The sequence below is a fragment of the Narcine bancroftii genome, chromosome 3 (genome assembly GCF_036971445.1).
Source record: "Narcine bancroftii isolate sNarBan1 chromosome 3, sNarBan1.hap1, whole genome shotgun sequence".
Taxonomy (NCBI): domain Eukaryota; kingdom Metazoa; phylum Chordata; class Chondrichthyes; order Torpediniformes; family Narcinidae; genus Narcine; species Narcine bancroftii.
The window spans coordinates 352,713,677-352,734,435 of record NC_091471.1 but is presented as its reverse complement, the minus strand read 5'-3'; the positions used below and the strand labels follow the sequence as shown (position 1 = coordinate 352,734,435).

Genomic DNA, 20,759 nt, shown 5'->3' with positions numbered 1-20,759 from the left:
ATACTGCCAAACCTACTGATGACTTTTGGCTTTTGTTTTTGTTTTTGTTTTTCAGCTTCTGCAGTTTTATGTTTCAAGAAAGAATGAGCCTGGCTGGAGGAATTAAGCAATAGACATTCAGAAAAAGAAGATATGAGAGAGTAGATAAAATATTACTCTGAAAGGGAAAATAAAAAATACTCAGTTCCACGTCATTTAACAAAGTTCAGAAACAGAATTTATTGTCATGTACATGTCATGAAATTCATTGCTTTGCGAAAGCATTGCAGTCCAAATATTGCTATAATTACATTTCAAAAATAAATAATTAGTGCAATAAAATAGGAGAAAGTGAGGTGGTGTCTGTGGTTCATTGCCCATTCAGAAATTTGATGGCAGAGGGGAAGAAGCTGTCCTTGTGCCGCTGGGTGCTCGTCTCAAGGTTCCTGAACCTTGCAACAGAGGCACCCTTCAACATTTTGCCAATTCTCACAATGTAGTCTTTCTAACCCATCAACATGGCCACTGTCTTCCAACAATAGTTTCCTGCTGCATCTAGCTTTATATTCTTTTTCAAATAGGGTGCCGGCCAAAGGAAATGAAGAAATTTTTAAATGCACTTGAGGATCTAAAATTATTATTCGTCAGTTTTTATAATTTTCTTCTTTTCTTTATTGTTCCTCATCTTTGCCTAGACCGGTGCCGTAGAACTTTTTTTTAAATATGGGAAGCTGGCAGTAATCAGGGAAAATATTGAAGGTCGACCATATATGCAATTTTATTGAAGTTTTTTTTATATGTTGAACCATAACCAGCTGGGGTTTCTTCTTATCAAAATTTACATTTCAAGTACAATTCTGTAAGAACAGCATCACATTTGAAATAGCAAGTGATCAATCGCATTCTCTCATTAAAGATGCTTTAGCTGCAGAACTTCTGAAACACATTCTACATAACCACTCATGAAAGAAATGTTGATTAGAATTTTTTTTTAAATCCCGACTTCAATCTTTCAATGAAACTCAACAATTTAAGTGTGAAGTCCATTTATTTTGCAGATCAAAATTGTCTAAAAGTTACTAGTGTTAGGAATATGGTGTGCGAGTTGAAGCAATACACTCCATCTATAGGTTTACAAATAACTGTTTTTGCATACCTTTCATGAAATAAAACAAAAGATTTCAAAATGCTTCCTTTAAAAAGTAAGCTCCAGAATTTCCATGCCCACTCACCTTGCTGTCTGATAAATCATAAATCTTCTGACTGATATATGTGACTTCAGTTTTAGCCTCATTGAAAGAAGCTCTTCGAGATATATTTTTATTTGGTTTTGAAAGTCTCAGTACAGTTCCTTCAAGGCGAATGAAGATAGAATGGGTCAGTGTTGCGTGATATGTTTCAGGATCATAATTGTAGATTTCATTCATCCATCCCTGCCACAAAGAAAAATATAGGAAGTTGTATAATAATAGGATTCAAGTAATATGCACCATTTATTTAGAAAAAATATTTAAATAAAAATAAAGCCAGTCTCTTCAAACCTATTATATAACACAACTGTAAATCGTTTTTGCCTTGCCTCACACTCCAATAAAAACCTGGAATATTACAAACTAGTTATGTAAAAAAAGTTCTGTCACATCACAACCAATCCAACAGACTCACAAGATCAAGCTTATATTAAATTAAATCCTCCTCCCTCTCCATTCTGAAGGACCTTGGATCTAAAACATTAATTGCTTCTCTTTCCACAAGTGCTGTCTCATTAGTTGAGTGTTTCCATATAGAGTTATACAGTACAGAAACAGGCCCCTTCAACCATAGAGTTACACAGTGCAGAAACAGGTCCTTCAACCCAACTCATTCATGGCGATCAAGGGACAACTAAAAGCTATCACATTTTCCTGTATTTAGCCCAAATCCTTCTAAAACTTCCCTGTCATTATAATTGTGCCCACCCTATTACATCCTACAGCCGCTCATCTCATACATCCACAATCCCATGAGAAATAGCTACTCCTTGGAACCCCTTTAAATCGTTCCCCTCTTACCTTAAATTTATTTCTTCAAGTTTTAGGCATTATACCCTGGGAAAATGACTGTAACCATTCATATTATCTATGCCCCTCATGATTTTCTTCACCTCTGGGGTCACAACTCAGCCTCGTACACTTCAAACTTCCAGTCTTTTTACACAACTCGATCCTTTCCACCTTGGTAGCATTCCTTTGAATCTTTTCTGCAGACATTCCTTCTTGATCACATACTTATCACTAGATGACCAGAACTTTACACAATGCTTCAAGTGCTGTCTCACCCACATCATGTACAGCTACAACATGACATTCCAACTTTTGTACTCTATGCCTTAATCAATAAAGGAAAGGATGCCAAAACACCACCTTTACCACCGAGTCTATCCATGTCACTCTTTCAGAGTTATGAACCTCTATCCCAAGATTTTTCTACAGTCCTTTCCCAGACCCTGCCATTTACTTTGCAAATTCTATCCTGGTTTCACTTTGTAAAGTCATCAATGTCTGATTTAAATTCCATCTTGTCCCTCTTTCCCAGTTAAACTGAATCCTGTTGTAATCTGAGATTATTTTCTTTCTTGTATACATTACTATCCATTTTTGTATTACCCACAAATTTACTAGCCGCACCACCAATCTCATCCATATCTTAAAAAAAAATGTCAGAAAAACAGCATCGATCCCTGCTGCACACCTCTGGACACAGGCCTCCAAACTGGAAAAAACCACCTTTCCCTCTCACTCTGACTCCTACCACCAAGCATTTTTGTAATTAGCCAGCCAGATCACCTTGGATCCCACATATAATCTTTTGGACCAGCCAACCTTACAGGACCTTGTCATAGGCCTTGCTGAGTCCACATAGACATTTATTGCTCCCCCTCAAAGTTCTTGGTCCCTTCTTCAAAAAAAAAAATCAATTCATGAGACAATTTCCCAGAAATAATGCTATACTGACTATCCCCAATCTATCCTTGACTTTTCATGAACAGGAAGATTCCGTCTTTCAATCCTCTCCAGTATCTTTCTGAAGTTCCCACCTGCATTAGGTAGTCTACCATTAGCCTAGTATCCAAAAAAATGTGCCTGTGATTATCACCCTGTGGCTACGGCATCCATCATTATGAAGTGCTTTAAGAGGTTGATTGAGGACCACATTATCACCAGCCTCAACCCACTATAATTTTCCAACCATTGCAATTTGCCATGTCTCTGACCCTCCACTCTATCCTGGAACATCTGGGAAATGTCTCCTATTTATTGATTACAACTCTGCCTTTAACACCATTGTCCCAAACAAACTCATTGCAAAACTCCGAGACCTAGACAACTGCATCTCATTTTTCTCATGAGGATTAGTGACAATGCCTCCTTCCCAACCCCTTACTCCTTATACATTCCTGACTGTGTGGCTAAACACTGTCTTCAAGTTTGCAGGTAACGCCACTGTGGTAGACCAGATCTCAAACCATGATGGATTATGGAATGGAGATAGTCTGGCATGATGTCAGGATAACAATCAACGTCAACAAAACAAAGGAGCTAGTCATTGATTTCAGGAAATGGAAAAGAGTGCATATCCCAGTATATATCAACAGTGCTGAGGAGGAGAGCTTCAAGTTCTTAGGAGTACCTATCACCAAGATGTTAAACCAAGAATGCACATCAGAGTCTCTACTTCCTCAGGACTTTGAGGAAATTCAGTATGTCCCAAGATCTCTTTCCAACTTTTATGGATGCATCACAGAAAATAACCTATCTGGATACATCACAACTTGGTACAGGCTCTACTCAGTATATAAAAGTAAAAGACAAAAATTTCTTATTTACTTTTATTAAGTGACGACATTGTTTAACAGGTTTAATTTATCTTATAGATTGAACTTTGAATAAATGGGAAGGGGGGAGAGGGAGGGAGTGAAGGGAGGGGGGAAACGGGGAGAAAATGACACTATATATTCAAGAGAAAAATGTCTATGTATTTTGGTCAGTATGGTTTACAGTGTGAAAAAAAATTTAAAAAAAAAGATTGCCTGAAACTGGAGAGGGAGTCTGGGTATTGTCCAACTGGATGGTATTAACATCGACTTCTCTGTTTCTGCTAGGCCACTCCCCATTCTCCCCCTCTTCCCCATCCATCTGTCTCTTTTCCTCCAGGTCTCGATCTCCTTCCCTCTCCATTCACAGAGCCATTCCCCCCCCCCCTGTTTGCTGCTGTTCCCTTCTCCCTCATCCACCTATGACCTCTTGCCTGTGGGTCTATTCTCCTCCCCTTCCCCCTCCCCTAACCACTTTATTCAGGTGACTACCTACATTTTGTTTGCAACCTGATGAACAGCTTGGTCCTGAAATGTTGCTTTATAAAATAGGCTGCTTGACCTGCTGAGTTTCTCTAACATTGTGTTTTTAAGCACAAAAATGGAGAACTGACCAAGAATATGTTGGGATGATGTTGCAAGCCAGGGAAGTAATTGCTGAATCCCTGTCAGAGATGTGTTTCCTCATAAGCAGGAAGACTGGTGGGTGGCTAATGTGCCTTAGAAAGCACAGCAGGGACAGGCCCTCTTAAAGCACTTCATAATGATGGATGCTGTAGCCATAGGGTGATAATCAGAGGCACATTTTTTGGATACTAGGCTAATGGTAGACTACCTAATGCAGGTGGGAACTTCAGCTTGCAGCAGGGAAATATTAAAGTCAGCGAGTACTTCTCCAGCTGATTTGTACAGGCTGTCAGAACAATGTGGATAAATGTGAGGTTGAGCTGGGTGGCATCTGTCCAGACCAGAATTAAAATATTGGTGAAATTAAAATTATCTTTATGATTTACTTCTAACTCATTACCATGTCTTTGATTTATAGAAATTTTTAAAATCCAACATTAGAGCTTGTTCAAACATTACCAGTGAAAATGAGAAAGTTTCAAGTTGTATTACTATATTAAAAAAAATCTTCCCCGTGGATCCCCAGTGCAGTTCTGTAAAATCTGTTTCTCAACTATCACCAAAATACTTGGTCATTTCAATGAATGTGGCCCTTGAAACAGAAATTGTCCGCTCTGCATCCATATGCCGAAGAAAATGAACAGAGCTCTTTATGACTTCAAAATACCTTTTGCTACCTCAATGTCCCACATGGGAGGTTAGTTCAGAAGGTTCAGACACTAGGTATCCATGGAAAGGTTGTAAACTGGATTCAAAATTGGCTGAATGTGAGAAGACAGAGAGTGGTAGTGGATGATTGCTTCTCACACTGGAGGCCTGTGATTAGTAGTATGCCTCAAGGATCAGTATTGGGACCATTGTTGTTTATTGTCTATATCGATGATCTGGATAATAAAGTGGAAAATTGGATCAGCAAATTTGCTGATGACACTAAGATTGGAGGCATTATGGATATCAAGGAAGGCTTTCAAAGTTTGCAGAGGGATCTGGACCATCTGGAAAAATGGGACAGAAAATGGCAAGTGGAATTTAATGCAAACAAATATGAGGTGTTGCATTTTGGAAGGACAATCTAAGGTCCGACATACATAGTAAATGGTAGGGCATGGAGGAGTGCAGAAGAACAAAGGGATCTGGAAATATAGATACATAATTCCCTGAAAGTGGCATCACAGGTCGACAAGGTTGTAAAGAAAGCTTTTGGCATCTTGGCCATCATAAATCAAAATACTAAGTACAAGAGTTGGGATGTTATGGTGAGGTTGTACAAGACATCGGTGAGGCTAAATTTGGAGTATTTTGTGCTGTTCTGGTCGCCAAACTACAGAAAGGATATCAGTAAGATTGAAAGAGTGCAGATTTACTAGGATGCTGCCAGGTCTTCAGGAGTTGAGTAATAGGGAAACACTGAACAGATTAGGGCTTTATTCCTTGGAACGTAAAAGAATGAAGGGTGATTTGATAAGAGGTTTACAAAATTATGAGGAGTATAGACAGAGTAAATGTGAGTAGGCTCTTTCCACTTAAGATTAGGAGACCTAAAAATGAGAGGACATGGCTTTAGGGTTAACAGGGAAAGGTTTAGGGGAAACTTTTATCCAGAGTTTGTGGGAGTGTGGAACGAGCTGCTATATTACGTAGTAAATGTGGGTTCACTCTTATGTTTTAAGAATAAATTGGGTAGATACATGAGTGGGAGAGGTCTGGAAGGTTATGGAATGGGTGCAGGTCAGTGAGACTAGTAGAATGATGCTTTGGGACAGACTAGAAGTGCCAAATGGCCTGTTTTCTGTGCTGTCATGTTCTCAGTAATTTATTTTGGAATGCAGGAAAATGTGACCCAGTTTAAACAAGGTCCCATAGATACATTGGAACACGTGAACATATCATCTGTTTGGTACAAAATGTGAGAATTGATTTGCTCAGGGCAAGAATCAAATTTCCTTTGAAATGAATTGCTAGAGGAGGTAGTGGGGCAGAAACCATAACATTTAAAAGGCATTTGCACATTGTTTAGAGGGGAACCCTCCTCACTGTACAAGGTACAGTACAAATTAACTTAAAAGTTAAAATATGGGACTAATGCAGTTAAATGGGATTAGCACAGATAAGCATGGACAAGGTGGATCTGTTCCTGTGCTGTACATGTCTACGATTCCAGTTCATTAACTGTGAAGCTTTTCAGATGTCATAGAACACCAACTGTAGAAATTCACATACCTGTTTTGCAACTGGAAGCTGTGTGAACAAAATGATGAACAATGCCAGAAAATAAACTTGCTTTACAAAATATTTAAAATTTTTTAATTACTGATGTCTTAAGGGTTTTAATAAAATGAACGTTAAATCTCAAATGTCATAAATTAAATTATGCCACTGTTTACTAATTAAATGGAATTGCTGAAAAAAATTCCATTATTTCAATGAAATACAAAGCTTTACTTTCATTCACATGAACACACCTGATTTGATAAAGCAAAATTTTCATTCCTACAATTGACATCCAATGAATGAGATTAATAGCATTGCGCAGAGCAAGTTAATTATTGCTAGATTTTCAACTATAAGTTACAAAAGCACCTCATTAGTTAGTTCAAAATTATTCAAGTTCTGTAAACCCCTGGTATCTGGAATTCAAGCAGAAGAAATTAAATTTAAAAAATTAAAATAAGAATAAAATAACAGGTAAAAAATATGCAAGTTTAAAATTGTAAAAGTAAATGCTCCCTGAAGTTACGGTGGCGCGGTTAGTGCAACGCCTTTACAGCGCCAAGCAATCGGGACCAGGGTTTCAATCCCGCACTGTCTATAACGAGTTTGTACATTCTCCCGTGTCTGTATGGATTTTCCCCGGGGCTCCAGCTTCCTCCCACTGTTCAAAACGTATCAGGGAGTGTAGGTTAATTGAATGTAAATTGGACTTGTGGGCCGAAATGGCCAATTACCATGCTATACGTTTAAATTTAATTTAAATTTAACACAAACCTTTGGTGAAGATGGAACAAATATTCAGCCAGCAGAGTGCCTTGGTTGTGCTTTGCTCGTAGCAGCTGTTTGAATAAAGTTGTATGAAATAGCAATGGCCACGCCCAGGATGAAGAGCTGGTTGATGTTGCTCGCCGTTGGGGTGACTCTCTTAAAATGTCTCCTTATCCCTGCTTAGTAAGAGTCACCCCGGTCAGAGACTTTATCTGGGGGAGGGAGTTTAATTATCTTTAATGTTATTGTTCATCTCTCAGGCAGCTCTATGGAGGGGGAGGAACCTGCAGATTCAGTGACAGTTAAATGTTTTCAAAGAATGTGACTGAAAATAAAGTAAAATGCTCCAAGGTTTATATATTCATGTAAGTGATATATTCAGCGTAAGTACAGTATTTTGTCTTTGAAACAGTTTATTCTTAATGCAGGTGTATTAGTTAGGCATTGTAAGAGTGAGTCTCAAGTGACTGGAAAATACACTTGCACACCATCTACCAATCCTCATAGGTGCCAGATATCAAAGGTGAAAAGGTAATTATTTTCATTAAATGGAATATTTGATTAGAACATTTAAAATATTGAAGGAGCCTGTACAATAGGGAAGGACAAGAATGATTAGAAATCTCGATTTTGTTGGGCATGGTGAATTGTGAATAAACTAAAGCTTGCCATGAACTGAAAACTAGTTCGGAGGAAGAAATAGTTTGATCTTAACCTTGCTACATTTTTTAAAATTCTAACTTGATTGGATATTTATAAATTGATATAGTGCCATTTAAAGATAAAAATTTTAGAAATTTAATTTGGATACATGATTATGCCCCAATGCTTAGTCAGTTTTCCATTAGGATTCATCTTCATCAAGTTATTTTCAAGGAGTGGGGGGGGGGGGGGGTGCATAGAATCAGCTGTTATTGGACTGGAACAAACAGTTTTATTTGAAAAGATTGACAAAATAAAGTAATACAAAAAGGTAATACCTTCACTTGACAGTTAAAAATGAATACATTTTTCTACCAATTATCAGCAACTATGGTGGAAGGGAAATTTAGTTAACAGCTAAGTTAATTAAGTGTCAATAGCAACAAATAATGCTAATGCAAACTCCTGAGCTATATTATGACAGGGCCTACAATTCAAAAGTACTTGATGGATTACTAAATATACAAAATGGCCTCTTATAACCATATAACCATTTATGGAGCAGAAACAGGCCATGTTGGCCTTTCGAGTCCGCACCGGTTCACTGATTTTGTGCGCCCTCTTCAGGCATTGGTCCCGGTAGATCTTCATTCAATAACGATGGGCGAATTCAATGCAGGTGGAATCAGTTGTAGAAATGTTTGTGAAACGTGCAGTTCAATACTTCTGGGCACATTCAATACAAGGTCAACTAGTCCGAGAAATGTTTTGTCAAGATGTTGTTAGATAAAATAAAAATTTTAAAGCAGCTTCAGTGCACATAGGAGTTAAAATTTAAAATTCAATACAAAACCAACTAGTCCAAAAGTTAAATGAGTCTGCAGATACTGGGTCGGGTACAATACACAAACATGCTGGGGAAATTCAGCAGGTCATGCAGTGTCCACAGGAAGTAAAAGGTAACCAACATTACCTAACCATATAACCACTTACAGCACAGAACAGGCCAGTTTGGCCCTACTAGTCCATGCCGTAGCAAATCCCCACCCTCCTAGTCCCACTGACCAGCACCCAGTCCATACCCCTCTAGTCCCCTCCTATCCATGTAACGATCCAGTCTTTCCTTAAATATAACCAATGATCCCGCCTCGACCACGTCTGCCGGAAGCTCATTCCACATCCCCACCACCCTCTGCGTAAAGAAATTTCCCCTCATGTTCCCCTTATAATTTTCCCCCTTCAATCTTAAACCATGTCCTCTAGTTTGAATCTCCCCCTTTCTTAATTGAAAAAGCCTATCCACATTTACTCTGTCTGTCCCTTTTAAAATCTTAAACACCTCTATCAAGTCCCCTCTCAATCTTCTACGCTCCAGAGAAAAAAGCCCCAGTCTGCACAACCTTTCCCTGTAACTCAGACCCTGAAATCCTGTCAACATTCTCGTGAACCTTCTCTGCACTCTCTCTATTTTGTTTATATCTTTCCTATAATTTGGTAAAACTGTACACAGTACTCCAAATTTGGCCTCATCAATGCCTTGAAACATTCATTATCCTGTACTTCCTATGGATGCTGTGTGACCTGCAAAGTTTCTCCAGTAGGTTTGTGTATTTACAGCTAGTCCAAAAGTTTAGTAAATTTAATCCAAAATTGGCTTAGTAACAGAAGACAGAGGGTGGTTGGCTGCTTTCTGTTTGGACACCTTAACCAGTGATGTACAACTGAGATCAGTGCTGGAACTTTTGCCCCCCCCCCCCCCACCCACCCCACCATTATCAAAGACGGTTTATTCAAAATTCTTTTTATCATGTAGTAAAACAGAAAATGTATTACACAAAATTTCATTTAGTCTACTGCTAAGCAGATGAAGATTTGCCTTCAGCAGAAATTTCCTGTCGACCCTAAGCCAAGAAGAGAAGCAGAATTCTCCCACCACCCCGAGTCATTGAATGTCCATGGATTCGCCTCCTGCAGCCACACAGCCTTCAATCCAAACCATCAGCAACCCAAGCACCAGATCCAAACCTCCAACATCGTCAGGAAGCCCTCAAAACCCTCTTGCATTTCAGAACCCCTTGAGTCAGTCTCCAGCAGTCCACAGCATGGTGAGTCACTTGACCGCAGTTGCCAGCAGCCCGAAGCTTGAGAGGGTTCCTCGCTGGTTCACCATCTCGTTGGTCGTCTCCTCTGTTTCTTCTCAAAAGGGGGTGGTTTCCTCGTTTTTACAAGATCGCCAGACATATGAGCAGAAGTACCCCCATTGAGTTGCTTTGCCATTCTATCATCATCTCCCCATTCAGTTCCACTCCCTGGCTTTCTCCCCATAATCCTTGATGCCCTGACTAATCAAATGCACCCAATGACCACACAGCCACCTGTGACAAAAAAAATTCCACAGACTCATGACCTTCTGACAAGAAATGTTTCTGCATCTCCATTTTACATTGAAGCCCTTTTATACTGAAGTTGTGCCCTCTTAGTCCTAGACTCCCCCACCATGGGAAACAACCATGCCACATTGACTCTATCCAGACCTTTTAGCATTCAAAATGTCTCTGACAATTCCCCCCCACCCCACCACCCTCATACTTTTTTACTCCAAGTATCTTTCTAATAAATCTTCTCTGAACCCTCTCCAACGCCAGCATCTTTTCTCAAATAAGGCACCCAAAACCATAAACATATTCCATGTGAGGTCTCACCAATGCCCTATAGTCTCGATTATACATCCCTGTTCTTCTAGATATGAATGTCAACATTGCATTCGCCTTCTTCACCACTGACCCAACCTGGAGGTTAACCTTTAGGGAATCCTGCACAATGATTCAAGTCCTTTTACACCTCCAAATTTTGAATGTTCTCCCCATCTAAATAATATTCAGCCCCTCCATTTCTTCTGATCAAGTGTATGACTATACATTTTCATCTGCTACCTCTTTGCCAATTTTAATCTATCCAAGTTTTTTGGTTCCCTGTGCTAGTCCTCTGCTTCCCCAGAGTCTGAACCTCTCGTGGCTCCTGCCGTACATAGGTGCGGCCATCTTGGGCTCAGACCAGTGATCACGATTTTAAAATAAAGCACTGTCAGCTCCTTTAACAGGCCATTTAAAGCACGTATGGAGCCGACAGAAGTCGGACTTGGTAGTTGGAACCTGCGGAGGAGCACTGTGTCTCCACTCCCTGCAGATCCACACCAGCGGCAGTGCTACCATTACAGCAGCTCGGGAAGCACCACCAATTTTTTTTTAAAACTGTAATCAGTGATTGGAATAGAATAGTACTTGCTACACGCTATTTATAGGTTCAAATTGTAACAGTTACCACTGTTCAGGACATACTCGAGACCCTGTGGCACCCACCGGACCAATGCTGGAACCTTACATTCATGATTATGATGTGAGGGTAGAAGGAATAATTAGTAATTTTGCAGATAACATTAGGATGGCTAATAATGTGATGGGAGGATCTTCTATGGTAGAGGCCAAAGGACCTTTTCTACACTCTATGCCTATGATATTTAAAGAGTGGAGTAAAACACGAAAGTCTAGGGACACAGTAATTGAAGTAATCAATCAAATAGATCAAACAGCATACTTTATGTAGCAAAGATAAAGATACTTTATCAACTACTCTGGTTTAAGCCCTTTAATTTATAAACAAAATGTAAGCACAGATGCTGAAATGGTGGTGGTGGGGGTCGGGGAGGAGCACAGGCAGGAGGATAAGGGAGGGAGGGCACAATAGAAAACGGGGAGGGGGGGGATAGCTCTGTGAATGGAGAGGGAATGGAGTCGAGAGCTGGAGGAAAGGAGACAGAGGGATAGGTAAGAGAGGTAGAACGTGGGCAGGTCTAGCATGAACCAGAGAAATTGACATTAATGCCATCTAATTGGAGAATGCTCAGATGGAATATTATGTTTTGTTCTTCCGATCTTCAGGTGGCATGCTCTTTCAAGAACAGCTTTAACACTGCAGTTTACCCAACATGAACAAGTATCTATTTAACAAAATAAATGAAACAAAAAAAAACACCTTGAAGGTTTTGAACTAGTCACACAATCCAAAATATTTACATACAAACCAATAATTCAAAACATTAATGTAATCTCACCTTAAATATTTCTGGCTCCTTTATATCCAAGGGTTCTGCAGTTAAATGTTCAAAATATATCCTTCTTGATGACAGTAGATAGTCCCTTGACATTCTTGGTACTAACAACCAAACAATGCCAATTGCTAACATGAATCCAAAGGCAATACCTAGAAATAATCCATTTAAATAACTCGGAAGAGGCAATACTAAATAGGAATATACAAGAAAGGCAAAAAATAATAAAGTTTTAAATGGAACTTCAGCTGACGGAACTTCAGAATATTTTTCATCTTGCACTAATATCTCGCTTTCTTCTTCGCCAGTTAAAGGTTCAACAGGTTTATCCACAACCTCTTCTTCAGTTTCTATTTCAAATTCTTCAAGATACAAGTCACAGTAGTCATTTTCTTCTTTACTAGCGAGTACAGATAGAGAGCACTTATCGAAGCTTAGGGGAGATCCCTTCAAAAATATTTCCTTTGTGCACCCCAGTGATGAGCTTTTCACGTCCCCTTCCTTTAATGGCTCATCCACGAGTTTGGAACTACTCTTATTTGGAATTGAATATTTTGTTGAGTAATCCTCATCAGAATCACATTCTTCCTCTTTAATGCTGTAGTTGTTGTTGCTTTCATAATGTCCATTTAAACTGGCGAGAGTGGAAAGTTCTGTTGCGCTGGATGACAAGGCCTTGTGTCTAAAACTACTACTCTCATCACCAATTATCTTGCTTAAAAGTTGTAAAGGTTCATAAATAACCTCTGAAAGACGTCTTTTAGTGTCTTCAATTTTTGCCTCCACTTCAGTTACTTTAAAAAATGACCTACCTTCTGATGGAGAGGTGATTGGAGAAGAAGGCGCAGTCTTGGAATCTCCTCCAGTGACTCGAGGTTGAGTAAACTGTTTGAATAGATGCAAGTTTATCCGAGAATCTGAGGTCTTAATGGGAACAGATTCAGACTCTTGCTTTGATGTGTCCGTTGACAGAGATTTAACTAGTGTTTTCATCAAGTCCCTTGTCCTTAAAGGTGTAATGGATTCTTTTGGCTCAACTTCGGTTGAAAGAGATTTTGCCAAGTTTACAAATGGTTTTGTGCTTGTCGTGGAAGATGTAGGGAGAGGAGATAACACAACGGACTTAGATGGGGAATCAGCTGCTGAGGCCGAAATTGCAGTCCTCACCTCTGAAGACAAACCAGAATCCAATGATTGGTCCAATAATGAGGACAATGGCAACACAGTAGCAGTAATTGATGCAGACGCCAATGTTTCTAATGATTCTGAAGTAACTGTCGACGTTGAAGATGGAATGGTAAACGTAACTGTAGGTGATAGAGCTGATAAATTTGATGAGGTAGCAGGCTCTGATAAAAGTTGGCCACCATGTTTACATCCACTCTCTTTTTCTACAGTTTCTGGCACAAAACCTTCGTCTTTCACCTCTCCGGGAAGTATTGTTGAGGAATCTTCAAATTCTTCTTCCTCTTCCTCCTCCTCTTCCCTACCAAAGGCAGAGAAGTGTATGGTGATGGTCTCTTTGGAAACAGAGCGCTGAACCTGCACTTTTGGCGTTGATGACATAGAAATTGCTCTTTCTGCATGGCTACTGCTCTGATTTGTCATTGCAGTCTTGCATTAATTATCACAACCTAAAAAAATAAAGAAACACATGAATAAAATACATTTTTGAGAATCGATAATGCAAATTACTTATTGAAAAACCAAGCTAGTTTGCAGAATTGATATCTTAAGTTTTCCCAAGAAATTACTTTCAAAATGAATGCCCATTATCAGAGTTGCCAAATGTTGCAAACAATTTTGGAACAATTATCAATTTAAAGATTAAAGGCAATCTGCATGATGCAATTCAAAAATTTTGGAATCTTAAATTTTGAATTGGCAATTCCAATTTGCTTGCTGCTAGATGCAAAATTTAGCTCCACACTAAAATCAACTATTTTTATCAAATCTACTTTTAGATTTCAGATTTACATGACATCACATACAATCCTGAGATTATTTTTCCTATGGGTGAGTTAGAATTACCACTTATTGGTAGTGCAACAAAAATACTGCACTTAACATTCACATGTAAATAACCTGTGCAATACAGAGAGAAAAGATCAATGAAGTGCAAAAGTAAGAGTCCTTAAATGAGTCCCTAATTGAGTTTGTTGTTGAGGAGTCTGATGGTTAAGGGGTAGCAGCTGTTCCAGAACCTAGTGGTACAAGTCTAGTGGTACCTATATCGACGTTCTCACCAGATTCAAAAAGGCATCAATCATCCCAGTACCCAAGAAGAGTAGTGTGGGCTGCCTCAAAGATTACCTCCCAGTAGCCACCAACTTCTACTGAGATGATATGCTTTGAGAGGCTGGTCATGGCCAGAATTAACATGTACCTAAGATCTGGACCCCTTGCAATTCACCTATCATCACATTCGCTTGACAGGCAGCTTCTCCACTCAGCTCTAGATCACCTTGAAAACAGCAATTCATACATACGGCTGCTCCTCATAGCCTTCAATACCATTATTCCCTCAGTGCTAGTCAAGAAGCCACAAACTCTAGGCCTCTGCAAATGGATCCTTGATTTACTCATTGGAAGACCACCATCAGTATGAATTGGAACACAGGCGCACCCCAAGGATGACTGCTTAGCCCACTGCTCTACTTGCTATGCACCTACAATTGTGTGGCCAGGCATAATTCCGATGCTATCTACCACAATTCTGATGCTATCTACAAGTTTGCCGATGACACCACAGTTATCATAAGAATCACAAACGGCAATGAGGAAGCGTACAGGAGGGAGATATATCAGCTCATTGAATGGTGTATTGACAACAAACTTGCGCTCAACATCAGCAAAACCAGAGATGAGTGTGGACTTCAGGAGGAAGTCAGGAGAACATGACCCAGTCTTCATTGAAGGCTACTAGTGGAGAGAGTCAAGAACTTCAAATTCCTGGCTGTCAACATCTCCAAAAATCTGTCCTGGAGCCTCCACGTTGATGCACTCACAAAGAAGGCTCGCCAGCAGCTATACTTTGTGAGGTGTTTGAGGAGATTCGGTGTGTCACTGAAGACTCTCAAAACTTCTACAGGTGTATCATGGAGAGCATTATGGCTGGTTGCATTACTGCCTGGTATGGAGGCACCAACTATCAGGACAAAAATAAACTCCAGAGTTGTTACCTTGGCCTGCAACATCACAGGCACCAGACTTCACTCCATCGAGGACATTTACATGAGGCAATGTCTTAAAAAAAAGCAGCCTCCATCCTCAAAGACCTCCACCATCCAGACCATGCCCTCTTCATCAGGGAAAAGGTACAAGAGATTAAAGACGAGCACAGCTTCTTCCCCACTGCCATCTGATTCCTGAATAATCAATGAACTAAAGACACTCCCTTACTTTTCATGCACTATTATTATATTTTATTTTTTATAGTAATGTTGTAAGACAGTTGTATGTATGTTTGCACCAAGATGCTGCAGCAAAACACTGAATTTCATGACTTGTTCATGACAATAAATCCTGATTCCTAATGGTTACAGTGAGAACATAGCGAGTGCTGGATCCTTGATGGCTGCTGCTGCTCTCCAATGGCAGCGTTCTCACCATTTTTCTTTCCACTCACATACCACTTTAAGCAATCCCTATGCTATCAGTGGTGTGTTTTGTAAGGGATTGCTTAAGATGGTATGCGAGTGGGAAGGGAAGGTTGAGAACCACTGCTCTAAGACCAATTGTTACTGAAATATTTTGCTTGAGAAAAATTGTCATTGCCCCATTTCCTTTGGAGTTATGAAACCGTGCACATGTCAATTAGGTATAATTAACACAGTGGTTTTCAAACTTTTTATTTTCACCCACATACCTCCTTAAGTGATCCCTTACTAATCACAGAGCATCTATGGCATAGGGAATACTTAAAAGTGGTATGTGAGTGGAGAGAAAAAAGGTTGAGAACCACTGCTGTAGATGTTCTCAATCGAAGGGAGAGTTTTGCCCTTGATGTTCTAGGCTGTGTCCATTAGCTTTTGCAGGGCTTTACATTCAAGGAGATTAGTTTCCCAACACCAGACAGTGATGCAGCTGGTCAGCACATTTTCCTCCACACATCTGTGGATATTTGCCAGGGTTTCCAATGTTATACCAAACCTCTGCAGTCTCTGGAGGAAGTAGAGGCACTGATGTGTTCTCTTCATGTTATTACTTCAGATTTCTTATCAGTTGGGACTTACTAATAGTCTTTGTAGAAATGCTGTTTGTACACTACCTGGTCCAAACATGAAGAAAAAAGCCAGTTTTCACTTGCAGAGTGAAAGTGACTGCCTTTGAAGTGGAAGTTAACAAGCACCGAATCAATGAGCAATAACAAAAAAATTGAAATCAAAAGTAATGAAAGGGCTAATTACTAGAATAATATTTAGCACATAGGGAGGTATCTGATTGTTAGGAAGCCCATCACATGAACTGCAGGAACTCCACAGTGCAATGCTTACAGCTGCTTTGTCAATCACCATCAATGAAATAAGTAGTGGTGGTGATATCCATTTGCAACACTGCCCATCTCCAGTCAGACCTGGTCAATATTAATGCATGGGTAAGTATTAAGCATTCCAGAAAATGAATGTCCCCAACAAAACTGTTCAACCACTTTCCTGTGACATTGAAAAACATTACCATCAACTGTAATGGATAAACATTGGGAAGAATTTGGTAAGACTAGTGGGTTACATACATACACACATTTTAAAACAGATCTTATTTGAAATACTGAAGAATTCATATTCAGTAGCATTTCAGGATCTATGGAGAATATTATGCACATTTCACAAGTAGGTGCTAATTGAAATGACGTCATGAAATGAATAGACCATTGTTTGGAAGAGGTGACAAATTGGCTGTTTGCAAGTACCTACAGAGTGCTCACAGAAAGGTCACTCCTGGGTTTTGTTTATCTAAGACAACAAATGGGAGCAGAAGGATAACTCCTGTTGTTTTCTGAAGAAGGTGGGGTTTTTTGCAAGTGAGAGAGTCACATGGGCTTCCTGGCAGTTGGGGAAAGAGAAGACGAGTTCAACAAGCTCTATCAGCCAGTGTATGAGTGACACTGAAAGAGACTGAACAGTCACAGCTGAAACAAGCCAGGAAAAGCTGGTAGGAAACAAAGTTCCAGAGTGGCAGATGGCTGAAAGTGCTATCTGTCTGATGTTTCTCTCGGAATAAGGGGAACAGAAAGGAACTCTGTGCTAGCCTGAAAGAAAGAGGATATTATCGGGAGGACCCTGATGGGGGCAAGTTTCATCAGCGAGACATTGAGGTGACTAATGGTGGTACCTCAGTTGTGGAAATCCTGGAACAACAAATTTCTCTCTGCAAACCCTATGTGAACCTTCCTGCGCGGTAAACATTTTACCTTTCGTGTACCAAAGCCTGGTGAACTTTGTACATGTTAAATTCTGTGCACAGTATAAAAATTGCCTCCAACCAGAGAATTTGGAAGAAGGAGAAGTGAGATTGAACTGTGAACCAAAGAACTTTTCTTAAATTTACATACATCATACACGTATGCTTAGGATTAGAAGGGGGCTAATTTGGGTTAGTTAAGTATAGAGATAAGTTCATGTTTGATTCTGTTTTCATGTTTAAAGATAATTAAAAACAACTTTTGTTTAAATAACCACTTATCTTGTTGAATGTCTATTGCTGCTGCGTTTTGGGGTCCTTTGTGCTCATAACACAACATTCGGCTCAGTTAGCTCAGTGCCAGTGACCAGGTTCAAATTTTATACTGTCTATAAAGAGTTTGTACATTCTCCCCGTAACCTATGAGCGTTCTCTCTGGGTTTTTTAACCCCCTCCCCCAAAATGTACAGGGTTGATAGGTTAATTGGGTGGAATGGGAATTAATGACCATCCTTACTTGGAAACAATATTGTTCAAATTTATTATTACTTGTACTGAGATGCAGTGATGGAGTTTACATTGCAAGGAGACAATTGAGAGTGTCCTATCTGGCTGTATCATTGTGTGGAATGGCAGCTGCAAAGCATCAGACCAGAAGTCAATACAGAGGATCACTGAGGTCTCCCTCTAGTGACAACATTTACCAGGAGTGTTACTTAAATAGGACTTACGGAATTATAGTCAACCCTTTCCATCCAGCACAGTATCTTTGACCCACTACGGGAGCAGCAAAATCAGTATTAATAGGCTGAGAAATAACTTTTTCCCCCACAGGCTATGAGATTGATGAACAGTATGCTGTAACCGAATTAATCATTCCAAAACATTTATACATTTTTTTAATAAATTACATCTTTAGGTAGATATGGGATACAATGTGCTGTGTATTGTGTGTGCACAGTGATCTGGATAAACACTGTTTTGTCAGGTTGTACATGTACATTCAGATGATAATAAACTTGAACTTCTCATATGTAGTACAAGTTAGACACAGTACAAAAGTTGTGAAAGGAGAAGATCCGCTAGGAGTAGCTCGCAAAGTGACACCACATTCCAGTGCATTTTCTTTCTTCACTTCTGTCAAGTCTAAATTCCAAAATTCTATGCTCAACAGCACCAGAAGATTCCTCATCAGAAATTAACTAGTCTGATCAAGGGCACTATCATCCTGTAAATAGTCAAAAGTAAATTATGTTCTGTATACTTAGATTTCTTTAAATGTATCTGTTGAAAAAAAATCACTTTCCTTTAAACACTAAATTTACTTACAAATGTCTTATTTAAAGCTTTAAAAATAACATTTGTGCCCATTTGAAGGAACTGGAAATCTACCAGTTGTCTAATTACCACAAGATAATTACTTACTTGGCACAATACTTACCAGTATTTATTCTGATACTTTGCCTTAGCTGGAAAGCTACATGACAGAAAGAGACTTGTAGATTCAAAAACCATTTTGAACACAGTTGAAACTGGGATCATCTAAAAAGTAGAGTTCTCATACCTGTACCAGCAGCTTGAGAAACAGATCAAGTAGTTTCATTGCATTGTACATCTACAGGAGGACCTCAGTTTTCTTCAGGCTGACTTCCAGGCCAAACATTTTGGCAGTTTCCGCAAAGCAGGACGTCAAGCGCTGAAGAGCTGGCTCTGAATGGGCAACTAAAGCGGCATCATCTGCAAAGAGTAGTTCATGACTACCAGCCCCCCCACATCTCCATCGGGCACACAAAACTCAAAACGGTCAACCAGTTTACCTATCTCGGCTGCACCATTTCATCAGATGCAAGGATCGACAATGAGATAGACAACAGACTCGCCAAGGCAAATAGCGCCTTTGGAAGACTACACAAAAGAGTCTGGAAAAACAACCAACTGAAAAACCTCACAAAGATAAGCGTATACAGAGCCGTTGTCATACCCACACTCCTGTTCGGCTCCGAATCATGGGTCCTCTACCGGCACCACCTACGGCTCCTAGAACGCTTCCACCAGCGTTGTCTCCGCTCCATCCTCAACATCCATTGGAGCGCTCACACCCCTAACGTCGAGGTACTCGAGATGGCAGAGGTCGACAGCATCGAGTCCACGCTGCTGAAGATCCAGCTGCGCTGGATGGGTCACGTCTCCAGAATGGAGGACCATCGCCTTCCCAAGATCATATTATATGGCGAGCTCTCCACTGGCCACCGTGACAGAGGTGCACCAAAGAAAAGGTACAAGGACTGCCTAAAGAAATCTCTTGGTGCCTGCCACATTGACCACCGCCAGTGGGCTGATAACGCCTCAAACCGTGCATCTTGGCGCCTCACAGTTTGGCGGGCAGCAGCCTCCTTTGAAGAAGATCGCAGAGCCCACCTCACTGACAAAAGGCAAAGGAGGAAAAACCCAACACCCAACCCCAACCAACCAATTTTCCCTTGCAACCGCTGCAATCGTGTCTGCCTGTCCCGCATCGGACTGGTCAGCCACAAACGAGCCTGCAGCTGACGTGGACTTTTTACCCCCTCCATAAATCTTCGTCCGCGAAGCCAAGCCAAAGAAAAGAAAGAAAGAAGAAACATCTACAGGAATATGCAGCATCCAAACTGGATCTCAGTGGGTGTCCAGTGGATATGTACCTCATCAATAGTGAGAGCACTTCAAAAAAATAATTCAATGGAAGCAAAGCCACTGAAATTTGCTACCTAGTAAATACTTTGTGCACTGGAAAATTTCTTGGTAAACAAATTGGAGATCTTTAACCATTCTGCACTGAATGAGTTGCTTACTATATCCTCTTGAATTATGTATACTGTTAAAGGGACACAGTGTGGTACAATATACAATTTTATCTCAAATAAAGTTAATGAAACAGGTGACTAAACTAGCCAACTCAAAATTTTCATCCATTATTGGAAGACACTTTTACAGACAACTGAATTTACGGTCATCAGTACATACGATTCTTGTGAAAAATTATTTTAAAAACCCTGCGTTCTTCCTTTAAGTTTTTTTTTCAGTTCTCTCATGGTACTTCTTGAACCTCAATTAGCAATCATTAAAACCAAAGCTACAACTTCAATTTTTTTTTTAATTGAGCTGCCACATCAGCAATTGATCAATAAG

General features: G+C 39.9%; 1 protein-coding gene across 9 annotated transcripts in view; it reads right to left on the bottom strand.

Annotated features, from left to right (window-relative positions):
- The window catches only part of tex2 (testis expressed 2), a 107,759-nt gene that overhangs the window by 54,396 nt on the left and 32,604 nt on the right, over positions 1–20,759 (bottom strand). For all 9 annotated transcript variants that reach the window (XR_011354826.1, XR_011354827.1, XM_069929800.1 and 6 more), the window contains exons 2-3: positions 12,192–13,822; positions 1,212–1,412 (exon numbers count right to left, since the gene is read on the bottom strand). Coding sequence is in view for 7 of the 9 variants with exons in the window: in XM_069929800.1 (XP_069785901.1) it covers positions 1,212–1,412; positions 12,192–13,796 (1,806 nt within the window). In the remaining 2 variants the exon portion in view is untranslated. The remainder of the gene's footprint in view (positions 1–1,211; positions 1,413–12,191; positions 13,823–20,759) is intronic.